The 15568-nt window shown below is 31.7% G+C and overlaps 1 protein-coding gene and 1 non-coding gene across 2 annotated transcripts; one reads left to right on the top strand and one right to left on the bottom strand.

Annotated features, from left to right (window-relative positions):
- Positions 1 to 5772: 5772 nt before the first annotated feature.
- Positions 5773 to 10460, top strand: LOC121124061 (uncharacterized). Its single transcript, XR_011780742.1, has 3 exons — positions 5773 to 6306; positions 10260 to 10380; positions 10443 to 10460. It is a non-coding gene; the product is annotated as an uncharacterized protein (transcript).
- Positions 10461 to 10905: 445 nt separating this feature from the next.
- On the bottom strand, positions 10906 to 15565 carry LOC121124018 (leukocyte receptor cluster member 8 homolog). The gene is given in 7 exon segments (XM_040719115.2): positions 10906 to 12204; positions 13116 to 13323; positions 13385 to 14289; positions 14356 to 14499; positions 14773 to 15139; positions 15200 to 15442; positions 15445 to 15565. Coding segments are annotated over 7 exon segments (2166 nt in total). The 3' UTR covers positions 10906 to 12026.
- Between the last annotated feature and the right edge of the window lie 3 nt (positions 15566 to 15568).

Genomic DNA, 15568 nt, shown 5'->3' with positions numbered 1-15568 from the left:
AATAAATAAATCACAAGGCCAAACATTTGAAAAAATGGTCGTGGTCAAATAATTTAAAAATTCAAATAAATAATGTTATTCATAGCTTAGTTTATATATTTGAATCAAGTGTCAAAGTACTTAATTTATTCCAAGAAAATAATTAAAAAAACCAAGGACGATTTTTTTTTGGGTAGCCTCTAGGGGTTGATAAAAAAAGGTTATGTTCCGTTCTTGGTTTTTTAAAATTATTGTTCTGGAATAGTCCTTTCTCATCCCATGAATGAATATATGTCATCGCAGATATCCAACATTTGATCAAGAGCCTACGAAATCACTTAATTAGAGGACATGCGACATCAATACCAGCACGTTTTGTAACGAAATATAGTCTTTCCTCTGATACTGTGAACAATTTCAAAGAATGAAAGTGAACCTTGCCTCTCACCTTCTCAGCCGACAAACGGCATCAGTAATTTGAGTGTTCGTTTCTGCTGGATCCTTTAATTATAAATATCTTACAACAACTTGGTTTTGTGATCAAGTAGGGTTTTTGTTTGACCTCACCACTTCCAGAAGACGCTCTCTTGCTCTCAGTATACGTTTAATATAAATATATAAAGAGACCATGGATTTCCTTATTTCCTTCCGAGATCTTTTTGAGAACTTACACATTAATGGGTATAATTGATGGAAGCCAATCCAAAGAGGCATAATTTGAAGTACATCATTTCTGATAACATTACAATATAAGTTTCTTTCGATTTATACATTTGATTTCTTGTTGTGTATTCGCTTTACTCAAGACTGTGTTGATAATTTGTTCCCCTATATAAGAGGAATAAATCCTACAACAAATGTAAAGGAGTTAAAGATTGCCTGAAACTAGTGACTTTGTCACAGTACATCTCTGGGAGAGATAATGAGAGCTATCAACTTGATGATTCCGTGTTCCTCAATGATCTGGAGGTTATATCTCAACAGCTTTCTAAAAAAGTAGAAGTTAACTATGACAATTTTTTCTATTTGTTTGCCTGAACACGAATATCTCGAAAAAGTATCTTTAACTCCCTTGGTAGGTTATTGCATCTGCAGAAATATCAAGTCTTCATTTACCCAATGCTTAAAACAGTGATTTTTAACCTTACGTATGGTACTGAGCCCTGCAACCTTCATCAATGCATCCACCAAAACCCTTCGTGATTGAAAAAAAATTAAATATGATTTCTTCAGAACAAAGATATATACTTTATTAGTGCACAAATTGACCCATGCATCAGTTGCAACCAAAGCCCACTGTGCTAGAAGAACAAAACTAACAAAACATTTATTTCGCACAAAACCATAACTCAATTAATATTTGCCGCAAATCAATGTGTCTTTTGTTATTGCTTTTTAGACACAACTTCAGAAATATGTGGCTTCACCTTGTCAAGTGCCCCTCTTCTATAGTTTTCGCAACAGTCTGTTCATTTTCTTCTTTTTGATGTCGACCATCCTCAAAACAGATTCTTTACAAATATATGTTGTTACAGATGGTTTGTAATAAATAATCTTAAGCAGCTTTTTCCGACATGGTATTCCTCATCTTCAACGCAGCTGGTTTTACAAGTGTTTACCCAATGGTATGTGCTTTGCAATGATATAAACAACTTTGTACGATATTATGGGGATTGGTTTGTCGATGGGTACAAAGCTGAGGGCAGGCAGAGTAGCCATTTCATCAAATCTAGCTCTCTTCACCTTGAATTCAGCAAGTGTTGTGTTCTTGTATTTGCCATGTCCGTGCAGCTACAGGAAGTGTTCCTTCAGTTTTCCGGTGCTAGACTAGAATTAATCAACTTGGAAGTGAAAATCATGGATTGAAGACACTGACTCCCATCACCTTCCTTTATACATGTGAATCCATATTGTACATATTCGTCAGACCACTTTCTTTTTTTTGCAGCCCCAAGTTAACTAATGAGCTCAACAAGTTCCCTGCAGTACAAATATCAAAGCTTAGCAATGGTGCTTAATCACCTGTAGCCAATGATAAAAAATAACCTAAATGTATTTATTTGGTGTAACACATTTTTACTGAGCAACTAAATATTTGTAATCTATCTCACGGCAGAGCACCCCAGATTTTTTTTTATGTTGGTATCTGAGCAATGCAACGCTGTTGCAACACACTCGAACTGAAAGTTAGTCGCACCAGTCGACAGTATCATCAGTGGATGCAGAGGGCTTGCCAAAACCCTGAAGGGTTCGATTGAACCCAGCTTAAGAACCACTGGTTTAAAGTATTATCTAAGGACTATAATAATTGTTCTTCTTTAAATTTACTTTTAAAAAGAAAAGTCTTTTTCGGAAAACTCTGTAATTTATTGTAGTGATTCTTCAATTTCAGTGTTTGAAAAAGGTCGCTACATATTTGAAAGCTAGAGTCCAAGAATGTTTCAGAAGAACAATCCTATTCATGAGATTTCTTCGTCAATCCTGACAAATCTATCCAATGATTGTCACCCTGAAGGATTGGGTAAAATTGTAAAAAAAAAATGTAATTGTAAGCTACACTTTTATTGTAGAGATAAAAATTTAAAATTTGAAGTTTTCCCAAAGTACACCGGTAAATAACGGTTCCAATTCATTATGAATAAAAACAACATTTATTTCATATGAATTACTACAAAATACCATAAGTGCATAATTAATTACAAAGGACTTGAAGTAAAGGAAGATCTTAAACTATATGTGGAAGATATATTTATGCTATAATATATGTATGAGGGCGTAACTTCTAGAGGGGGAAACTGCATAGGGCGTAACTTCGGGTCACAGGGTTGGCCTTGATTGAAGGACAAGCATACACAACCACAGAAATTCACATTTAACATATAGACTAGAGTAGGTTTGGCAGGCGTTCCCTAGGACATTATGAAATTAAAATTAATTAAGAACTCTTCTGCTTAATATAAAACAAAAAATATTGACCGTAAAATTTTAATAGTTATTCTCACTGCATATTGGTATTGGTATGTATCTTTGTGCACTTTCTTTTATGAAAAGAAAGGGTAGGGTTGACCGACCATGCCCGGAACAAGAAGAAATTAAGATCTTAAAATTTCTTAATTATTCTTGCTGCGTGTTGTAGTTCCTTTCTTATCAGCATCAAGGAATCCTCTTAATGTCCCCAAATAGGCTCCGGATCTCAGGTTGTACAGGTGAGGTGCTGGCCCAAAATACAGCTCAAACCCTTTCGTACCAAGGAACCCTTCTAATATCCTATAGTACACAAGAGCCCCGGACTGTGTAGATGAACTGCTGGGGATGCAGCATCAAAAACCCTCTTAATATCCTAAAATACACCCCACCCCGGCTCTCCAGGCTTTATAGGTGAAATACTGACGCAAAATATAGTTTAAACTCTACCGCCACCGCATTTGTAAGCACCAAGAACCCCTTCTAATAGGCTAGAATACACCCCACCCACGGGTTGTGGGCTGCTGGCCCTTGAGGCAGGTTAAGTTCTTCCACTGCTGCTTCCCTGAGCATCAAAGAACTATCAAGCTGTAACCAAGAAGATCGACAATTCGGGATATCGAAAAGAAGAGAAATAAATTATGGAAGTGATTTGAGAGATATCAGCGTCGGGCCACACTGTTCACGAAACCTCAACTGGGATGTTACTTCAATCTTTAATATCCATGATTGGAACAACAACACTGAGTCTTTCATCACCGTAGTCATTCATAAAAGTCAATTGATTATTTTTATAAAAAAAGGAGTTAGTATATTTGATACTTGTTATTAAAAAATGAGATTTTAATAATAAAAATGAGGGAGAAACATCAAAATAAATGCGCGTAATACGCAGTACCAAAAGATAATATTTATTTAATGTCAACATGTTTGGAACTAAAAAAACACATACCATGAGGCAAGTTAGAGATAGGAAATTAAAATATTGTTGCAAAACATATTTTTAATCTATAATACTTAATAAAATAAAAAACTTGTACCTTGATTCAAATCAATTATTTTAAAGGAACCACATCATAGTTTCATTTTTTTCCATTTTTAAAGATTTTCAAATCAAAACCCCTCCACAAAGGACCCTTTTTTTAGACGTTTGATAGTTATTTTCTTGTTAAGAGGAATGAAATGCAAAATAAAAAATATCCTGCGATCAAATTTCCAACTTTTGCCATTACGGTACACCCTAATAGATATACCTATCATATAGAAATAGATAGACAATAATATTACATAAATTTTGGGGATATAATTGATTGGAAACATCGAAAGGAAAATCCTCAAATCAACGTCTCAGAATATTTTTGTAGACCAAACATATCCAATGACTACTATATATATATGTGTGGAGGTAACATAAAAGCAAGCTGGGAAAAACGCATAATAAGTTTTTTACTACAATGAAAAACCAACTAGGATTTTTTAAATAGTCAAATACAATATTAAACCACTGAAAAACTGTCTAACAAGTTATTAATATAATTGATATTTGTTTAAATTCTTCTATAAACATATTATATACAAGTTAAGTCAATTTGATTGTGCGGTATTTCAACTATAAATCGAATTTTGATATCATCAATTTCAGTTGGTGAAGCATGTTCATAAATAGCGAATCCCTTTCTTATTTTAGTTATTCATGCAACATCAATACTTATCCACTCTTCTTTAAAAATAATTTTAACGTCAAGGGGTCTAAGTATGATCAGTTTTACCAAATATCCGATTTTTATCAGGTTCAGTAAACCTTAAAAACCGCGGCTCCTAAGAATTTCATCGCTTTTTTGGATACGGATACGTTTATCATTTTTTCGCAATATTGAGAAAAAGTATTCCAGCTTGTTTTTATGTTATCGCTACACATATGTATATATACAGTAGTCATTGCAGTATGACAAGTGTAAAAGTCAATTACTGTAAATTAAATTTAGATGACGAATTACTTTTATTTAGTGATGTGCCACAAAAAAAAAGACTCGTAAACTGGTACTCGAGTTTTATGAAGTAAATAAAAAAAGACACAAAAACTCGGGTCGTGGACATAAAAGTAGAGTATTACTCGAGACTCGTCAAAACATGGGATTCTTTTTTTCTTTTTCGAGCCCATTATAACATGAAAATCTTCCTAGACTGACTTCCTTTTTCTGTGAAATTTAGAAGTTTTTTCCCTACAGAGAGAAATGTGTTGACTTTTCTGGAATGTGAGCTCATAATCCCGGGTTGTTAAACAAATAATCTTTGTTTGATTTTTTAAAGACTAGCAGGAGTACTCGACATCGCTTGGAATTACTTAGCCGTCTATTTTTCGTTATATTATCATTAATGTACATTCATACCAATAAACAAAAACGTTAATTGATCCAACGTTTTTGTCCACAACCTCTTTACCACAATCATTTTTCCAGACATCTAAGATCCTTTGATAAGTACATATATAATATATTCAATTACAAATAGAGAGTTCTCTAGAGAGCTACACAACTTTTTTAAGGACAAGTTTCAATAATTCATTAAAAAATATGATTCTTTCGACAGACAAGTTTTTTAGGGAGCAAAAAATCTAGGGTGAGTATCGAGTATTCAAGCGAGTAACGAGTACAACTCGTAATTCCTTGAGTATTTTTTTAAAGAAAATACTCAAATAGTTAAAATTCAGCTCGCAGCACATCACTACTTTAATTGAAAGAGGAACGTATTTAAATATATATATATATATATTCATTGTCGTCATCATTCACTTGTAAAAATGCAAGAATAAAAAAATACACGCATATTGTAACAAGGAAGACCTAATTTCGATACAATTGTTTTAAAGGCCTTATTTCTATCTAAGAAAAACAGAATATTAGGGAGAATATCAATAAATAATTGAAGGACGAATGAATATATATGTTTTTACTTGTTAAGAATATTGATTTTTTATTCTATTTCTCAATAATTTCTTCCACCTGTGTTGACTTTTAAAAGTACTTTTTTTTCGCATTGAATACCCATTTTCTGGTAGTTAAAACATATTTGTTGTATAAATAATATTCAATGTATTCCACGTTCGGAAGAGGATTCCCTCTTTTTTTCTCACACGTTCCCTTCTCTGATCCATGATTGTCTCCTCTTGTATGTGTACCTATTATTATAGTAGTGTTTAAACAAGAGTCAGACCTGTCTCAACACTTATATATTTAACATCTCATAAAGTGGATTACCTTCTAAAAATTGAATAGCTTGAAATTAATCTGGCAACAACACCTTTAAATTAAACGAGAATGAAGTCAAAGAATCCTCCCTATCTAGGATTAATCAAGGAGGAAGGTTCGTATTCATATAAACATTAGAATATACATTGCATATCCTCAAGCAGAAGTGTTGAGCAATCCTCTCTGTCCTTCAAATGAATCTATTTTAATGTGAGATATAAAAACCAATTGTCTTATTCTCTTACTCCAGTCATAGAACTCTAGTAAATATATTATATATCCAGTCTTTAATCTCATTAAAAAAACAAAAAACTTTGATCTTAAATACTGTATTTTAAAACTATTAAGTAACCTTGAAACGCTTCATTATATCGTTTTTAGCAAGGTTAATAGAAATACAAGGTTATACCATAACACATAACGCTTTTAATATTGACGTCATAGTAAATGAGTGGTTGCGTGTTTCTCAAAATCTGTTTTTCTTGTCGGGCTGTCGGTAGGATACATTAAATTGAAAACTCTAGCAATAGTGACGTAATAGACTATGTGAGGTTGCCTGTTTTGTCCAAATCTGATTGTCTTGCCCAGCAGTCGGTACAGTACATTAGTTTGAAAATTCTAGCAAGCCCAATTACATCTAAGCTTGTATTTCTATTAACCTTGATTTATATTTTGATTTCCAAAACATACAACACGGTGCTCAATCACTATTAGTGTCGGTTTTAGAAATTAATATATCTAAGAATAAAGATTATATGGATTTTGTTTTAAATTTTGATTCCCGTCGAATTAGTCGATTTTCAATTAAAAGTAAAAAAGATCTCCCTGAATATTTCATCTATTTAAGAAATCTAGAGAGAAAATAATAAAAATAGGACATGTCGGGCTGGGGACGATTTTTAATCCCATTTCATATTAGGGGGAGGTGAAGGACAGGAAATATTTAAATTAACTTTAAACTTAAAATAATCGACTTTAAGTTAAATTAAATCCGGTGTTTAGGGGAGAGTGAGGCCAGTTGGCGTTCAGTTTATTATTAACTATGCTACCATAAAAATCAGTTCAAATGTCTATATACTTTTACAAGCTAAGTAAAAAGCAAAAATGTGCATGCTTACCTTCTCCTACACTATGCATGGAAACATGGTTTGAATGTAATTTTTCTATTAGTAGAATATTAATGAAATTAAACCTTTAATTGAATTAAAAAAATCGTGTAATGAATGACATTTAAATTAGAATGAGTGAAGGGAATTAAATTATTTTTTGTATTATTTATTTTAACAAAAATAATAAATAAATTAAGATTGTTATAATTCTTCGATCCAGAAAATCTCGAATTTTTCATTAACAACATTTTGTGTGTTGTACATGATTTTATAAGAAAGGTCTACCACTGACTCTATGAAAAATGATTAAATATGGAGGCCTAATCAACTTCTATTTTTAATGAAATAAAATTACCAAAACGAAAACTTGACCAACTAATCTATATGTAATTAAATCTTGCGGCAATTACTTAATTTTTAACTTTTTAATTATCAGTCGTATTTTGGTAGAATACTTATGAAATATGATCACAATTGGTTTAATTAAAACTTCGGCTCGTATACAATATTATTAAGTTGGATTGTTACTTTTTATTCTGGACCTTGCTATATATCCTGATTTGCAATAGATGACTCTTTAACATCTTGTCATTAATGTCAATATTGGGCAGTACTTGATTCATAATATTTCTGCAAATTCATAAGGATCTTTTTAAATGTAATACTACATTATCAGAGATTAGAAGATGGTCAAATAACATTATTACAATAAAAAAATCATCAAAAAATAAGCGATGTCTTTATTAATAACAACAGATACTTAAACTCCAAAAATAACAATATACACTTGTCCTTGATGAAGATATTAGTGGCTAGAGAAAATAATTTACACATGCTATTATAATGTTATACTAACAGATTTATCTAGTTTATGTCTGGATATATACAATAAATTTTATTAAGTAATAATCATATTTATACTAGTTTAATGTATGAGTTTCGATGTAACTGTATCAGTTACAAATACAATACCTATCTGGGTCCAAATTTCTTGGAAATGCTCCTTTTCATTTATTAATTGTTATTTTCCTCGAAAACTTATACATTAAATTATTCTCAGAAAGTTTATAAAAATAATATTGTTTGCATAATTCTAAGCGATAGCATACTTAAAAAAACTAACTAACTCAGAAATTTACAACAATAAATTTAATATTCAATTAATCCAAACCAAATTGTGGTTTATGAACAGTGAATAGATATTGACGATAATTAATTAATTGAATAAGTATTCATATGGCATTAAGTTTATTTATTATAGATATAAGTTATAGTATTAACTACTAATAATAAAATAAATAGCACGTAGTTTTATAAAATACACACGCTCGTTTTTAGCGTTCAAGTCCTGTTGTAAAAGATGTCTTTGCCTAAGAGTATGTATTTCTATAAAAATATTACTAGGGTATAAAATTTATATTGATATAAATAGTTTGCATTAAATAACAGCACTTTTTTAATCAAATTATTCAATATATAAGCTAAAAATTTGATGATTAAGTGAGCAGCCAACTCAATGGAAATAAAAAATAGAAGTGTTTAAAAAATTCTTCAAACAAAAGCTTGTGAATTAACTTCATTTTTATTCAGTATTAAAGTGTATATTGTGCGTAATATATGTGTTAAATTATAAAATTACGTAGATTAAAAACATATATTATATCTCACTAAAATGACAATTATTTAATAATTCAGCTTTCTATAAACAATATGAATTAAATTTTGAAATGGGTAAGATATGAGCTGTTTAAGTTTTCATTTTATTTTATTGATAAAAGAAAATTATTTTGCACTTCAGTCAAAATAAGCGCACGCAAAAAAAAAAATATCGCTTCTTATTCATTTCAGTATTCCCATGCCTTTGTATGTAGAAGTACATAATGTCTATCGCTATTTGAAGAAATATCTATTATATATTTTAATGAAGCCCAGAATAGTGATTAGATTCCTCATTTTTCCATACTCGTCTCATCCCTACTTAAGTTTATTTTGAACTTAAATGTGCTTATTTTGAATCCTAATGAGAATTCCGCTGATGAATAACAGAATAACTTGTCAGAATTCCTTCATTTTTTGAAGCAAAAAGATGAAGGACATAAACAATTTTTGAGTAATACTTTTGAAAATATTTGTATAAGTAACCTGTGTTTTTGATAGATTTCCAGTAAATTATTGATGCGGAGTACAATTTGTTACTTGTACCAATTGAAACCAAGAAATGGATTTAGAGCACATGAGCTAGTTCAAATGCCCACATTTTATATTTAAATCTAAAATATAACATACTTTAACTAACTTAAAGCCATTACTTTATACAAACTTTGAACTTTACTAACAGGTAGGTAAGCTAAATAATACACTCCCTGATATTAACTACAATATGTCCCTCTAACCAGTGTTTATTGCTCTACATTTAACTGAATCTCGAAATACAAACCTTTTAATCCCTCTAAGTAAGCCCTTATGTGATCTCCTTTAGCAAACCTAATATAGGATGCCCCCCCTGGTAAGTAAATAATAAAAAAGTAATTTTCATAGATCAGAAATAAAATAATAACATCAATTATTAGTTGATACTTAAAATGACTGATATTGTAAATAAATATGGCATTATGAGACATATAAATTTTAACTTGTACAATTTACGTATTCATGTTACAACTTGTTCATCAGATAAATTAATAATCTATAACAATCCTTATAGTGAAGAAATAATAATTAAGATTAATTATGTTTGTCGTAAGAAAATGTGTGAGATATGAGTATATATAATATTAAACAAGAGACCGCTTCCGTGAAGTAATAATAATAGTTAAACGAAACAAGGCCCAACAACTGGTATTTATAACACTTTTCATATAAAATTAGGAAGTCACATCGTCCAAAATTTCCTTGTATTTAAACATTCATCTAAGAGAGAAGCCACGTACATTTGATATATACAATATGTATGTTTCAGTTGGTCTCACAAGTATTCTAAAGGAGTAATTTATCGACTCTTAAAAAGATTGGAGTGCCCGCTGCCTCGACAGTTCCCACGATTGTAAACAATATTTGACACACATTAAGTAGATATAAAAGTATAATATTTGTATATCTCAAGAGTCAACATTTTATTTACACATTATACCTTGTTTCTTAGTATATAACATGGATTCACCGACATATATCAAGTCATCATATGTTCAACCCCAACCTCTATCAAGCGCCAATAAAGCCATGAAACCTAGTTTGCCTGAAACAAACATACTCATTGTTGGAGGTTGTCCTCAGTGCAGGGTGTGTATAATTAATTACTATAAGGAATCAAGGAGATTTTTATCAGGAAAGTAACACTTTAATTTCAGATTGGATTGCTTAACGAAAGATTTACTAACATGGGGATTTTTTGTGCCATTTCTTTCTTTCCATTAGGTCTCTTCTACTTATTTACAAGCAAAAAGAAGAAATGTGCAAATTGCGACTTCACTGAGTCATAATGAAGGAGTGACAATTCACGCCCAATGACAACCCATTCTTAATAAATAAAAATTCCCCCAGAGTAACGGATATCTACAATTATCGAAGTAATAATTTAGTACTGTTGAGAAATAATAATAAAGACATTTGTAATAAAGAAAGCATTTTATTGATCTTTCCTTTCAAGTATTTATAAATGGTTCATCATTTTTCAAACGTTGATTACCAAATCTAGATAAAAAATTCTAGAAATAGAGATTTCATCATCCCCACACTTACGAATAAAGAGGACTTTGATTGACTGAGTAAGAAATAGGGTTAAGAAAGGTAGGTAAGGAAGATTGATTCTTTTATGTATATATAGGTATATGCGAGTAATCCAGTTTTTTTTTTTTTTTTTTTTTTTTTTAAATATAGATATCTTCTAAATAAAATGTAGGGAAATGGATAAATATGATAATTATAATAGTAAAAAGGAAATCCAAACATCAATATAGGAGGAATTAAAATCGTGTTCCAATAATAATAATAATAACAACAACAATAATTCCTTGAAATTCACTCCATTTTTTTTTCTCTTCAAAAACAAGGCTGTAATACATTTTTCCCACTTAATTGATATAGAGGGAAGAACACCTATAATATCTTACCGCAAATAAATGAGTACAGCGGGATTATTGTTCAATTTTATAATAATAATAATCAACCTTCTTCATCTTTTTATCACCATTTTTTTCTTTCTCTTATTTTGAGACTTAATAAACTTTTTCTAGAAAGCAACCTAAACAAAAGTTTAAAAAGATTCTTAGCATTTCCATATAACAAAGTATTCTCGAACTTTGTTGTATCCGCAATAAATAATAACCAGTTGTGATTATTAAATCTTCTCATCCATACTCATCATCATCCCGTAAATACATGTTATCTTGAGCCTCAAGTAAATGCGTTGTGTGATTCAAAGCTTTATATCATCAGATTCATCCCAGATTCATCATGTCTCATTAATCTCTTGTTGATTCAAATAGCACAAACGTATATATATATCTATATATATGTATGTATACCCAGAAATGAAGTTGATTTTAACGCAACATATTATTTCTTCTTCATTAACCATAGGTATTACGAAAAAAGTGTCTATATCACTATAGGAGAAGGACTTTTAGATAAATGCTTAGTTGAACATAATAGAGCAGTGGGAGAAAATGTTTTTTTAATTATTTTTAAAAAAAACATTATTGGGGTTGATTTTAAAAATGTAATATTTTTATTGCATGTCCTTGAGGCAAACCATGCTACTTTTAGTATCAAGCATCGTTTTGTTTTCATCTGAGTACATCAGCGAAAAAGGCTCAGTAAATTTATGCCAATCCTCTTTTATAGTGGATGGATTAAGAAAGCCTAGCTCCTTCTGAATGAACGAAATTGGAACATTGACACGATATCTAAAAAAAGTTGGTAAAAGTATTAATATCAAAGATCATAACGTATAAATGTATCAACACAGAAATTATCCTCGTTTACATGATTAAACATAAAATGAATTATAAATGCGGGTATAACTCACCATCACTTAGCACATTTCAGCGCTAAATAAAAAATAAAAAATGGCACAAATATTTTTTCATATGAGATTAAACTAATTTAGCATCAGCGATTTGCACAAAAATAAATGCAGTAAGAAAAAAGTAGACAATTTTTCAGATAAGTAAGGGGTTGTTTAAGTCTTACAGCAATTAAATTTAGACTGGTTTTTACACTTAGAAAAAAAATACTCGGAAGTGTAGCAGTTTATGACCACTTCTGTACTGAGTAATAGACATTTTCATAAAAGCACTTCATACCTCAAAATATATAAAATAAGTTGAACACTTATATTTAAGGCTAGTAGTCTGCAACCTTATCATTAAAATTATACTCTTCTTTTTTTTTGGCAAGATGGGCTAGTCATTTTGTCATAATATGATGAGATCTAGGAACCCTTCTTATTGAAGTTTTCAAAATCGTATCATATTTAACAAATCACTTATTAATAAATTATTTCAATAAATAAAAAATGCATTAACTATCTACGACTATAATATCACAGAAGCTCTGCCATTTGAATACTTTTGATTTGTAATTTTTCAACAAGACTTGAACTTAAAAAAGTGTTTTCATCCATCTTAAGGAGAAGAATATACATCAGGGTATAAATTTGTGTATATCAACATCAGTGCGAGCTAAGAACACAAGCTAGGTATATACTATTATAAGCTTAACTTAAACTTTAAAGACAAATAAATTTAAATCCCAAAATAAACAAAATGTGTTCAGTTTCATGATCTCAAAAACTATTATCAATAATATGACATACGCTTTAATTATCATTCTAAGTGCAGCCTTCCTTTCACGATTGATAAACCAATCTATTAGATACCCAGACATTTTAGGTGCAGTTGCGTATAACTTGAAGAATCTATTGTAGTTTTGCTCACACCAAGCAGTTCTGAGTTTCAGAATATGTGAGAGACATTTATTTTTTTTCTCTTGATTCGTGAGCTCAGCTAAAACTGTTTGAATATCTATAAAGCAAAATGAAAATGAGAGAAAATGTAAAAAAGTACAAAATAATAAACTCCTTACCTAGTGCCTCTTTGGTGTACATATAATATAAAATTCGATACGAGGTAAATTCTAAGCGATTTTCACCACCAATATCGGCATATAACATTTTTAACTGCGATTGACATTGATTGAACTCCGTATAATCTCCTTTTTCAAGGGCAACTCGCGCATGCGTTTCATAAACCTTGACTGTAAAATCATTCCGAATACCTTGCACGGTCAAATCTTGTCTTATAGACTTAAATTGACCACACGTATAATGATAATCTTGTTTAGTCAACCAATGTTTCATAGTCATTTGTAAAGATTTTTCTAATATATGTACGGGTCTAACCATGTGTGGTTCAGGAGCTGTAGTAAGACGCAAATATATTTTTTCTAGATCTTGACATGTCCCTACTATGTGAAGAGAATCCCAATTTAAACTGTTTTCGTCTAGATTGTCTGATAAAAGCTGATTATTAAGTGAAGAGAGTAAATTAGTTTGCTTTTTTGGATGAGAGCGCTTTCCATTATCAGCAAATCTTGCAGCTCGTTTTTGTCGTCTTTCAGTGGTTGCTAAATCCTCATCAACACTCATATTTTTTTGACCATTGGTATAAAAATATGGAACCTTAGTTCCGTCAGCATTTTTCTTCTTACCTAGTTGTTTACCTTTTCCAAGAGGAATATGATTAGGATTTTTATTAAGTATTTGCTTTTTATCCTTTTCAGGAGTATAATTGCTATTTTCATCGTCTGTATCTATTTGCTCTCGTTTATTTTTTTTATTACGTTTAGAAACCGGAGACCGCGGAGAAGGTGATCGCTGCCGGCGTATACCAAGACGATTACCAAACTTAGCACCATAGCCTGCAGAGGGCCCTGGTTTTGTTATAGACACCTTAGCTATTTTTGGGGAATTTAAGTCAGAACTCAAATTTCTGTCAAAAAGAAAAGAATCCAATTAATAAAATAATAAGCACACGAAATATTAAATAAATACTCACGAAGGAAGAGGTTCATTATCCCAGTCCTTTTTCCATAGCGTACCATCATTAGCAGCTTTAGTAATCTTACCCTTAAGAATGATTTCAACCTGATCCTTATCAATGTCAGTGACACACTTTGAGAAGCAACGACTCACATAATTCCTTAAATAATGAAAAAAAGAATACAAATAAATAAGTTTGAATACATAAGTCTACTTCAAATAGAAGATTTATATATTGCGTACAAGATGTCATTTTGCACCCATAGCGATATATATATATATAGCATCTAGTACTAGTTACAACCCAAAATGAGAAGAAGTATATTAAATAAAGAATTTAGAGTAGTTTTTAATTGAATACTTCTAAGATGTTTAGTTCATTAATGGTACATTTTTAATGTTTTAATTATATAAGTAATAAATCTATTCTTACTTTAGAGACTGTGGCCAGTCACTATTGTTCATCGCAGAAGCCGGTAATCCTTGAGGTGTTGACATAACAGAAGAATCAGAGGGCTTCTTTGTAGAGGTCACAATACCTGGAATACGTCCTGGAGCCGGAAGAACTATGGTTTGATTTTCTTGGGGATTGAGGGGTGGAGGAGGAATGGCTTCTACTACTGAACAAGAATTGGAATTCTTCTTCTTCTTCTTATTTTTCTTTTTTCCAGTAGGAGTCTGTGGAGTTTGTTGTTGTTGCTGCTGCTGCTGCTGCTGAAGGAGCTGATTCTGTTGAGGAATGAACATGGGAGGGAATTTCATCCAGGGGGGAGGAGGACCACGCCACATCATTCGAGGCCCTAAAAGAAAAGAGCTAGCTAGTAATGAATGTTAAGCAGAAGAATGGAGGGACTAATTACCATGAGGGGAGAAGGAGGGATGTGGGGGCAGGGGCGGCATTTGGGATTCACTATTACTGCAAGAAGAACTCGCCTCCATCTCAGAAGGAGGCCCAGTCCCTGCGTCTTCCCCTTCTTCAAGAGGACCCTTCTTGTCACCCTCAATCTTGTCCGTCCTTTCCTCTTCTCCAGGAACTCCGGGCTCAATGCTTGAGAAACTCTGGTAATCATAATTGGATCCAGCAGGAGGAGGAGGAGGCGGCGGGGAGGTGGCGGCGGAGGCGGTGGGGGAGGTGTGGCGCCACCTTTCCAACCTATCCAATGAGGAGGTGGAGGACGAAACCCCGGAGGTGGACCTTTCCATTGTCCCCAACGATTTGGATGCATCAC

Source organism: Lepeophtheirus salmonis, chromosome 1 (genome assembly GCF_016086655.4).
Source record: "Lepeophtheirus salmonis chromosome 1, UVic_Lsal_1.4, whole genome shotgun sequence".
Taxonomy (NCBI): domain Eukaryota; kingdom Metazoa; phylum Arthropoda; class Copepoda; order Siphonostomatoida; family Caligidae; genus Lepeophtheirus; species Lepeophtheirus salmonis.
The sequence above is the reverse complement of the archived record's forward strand: the minus strand, read 5'-3'. Positions and strand labels throughout refer to the sequence as shown.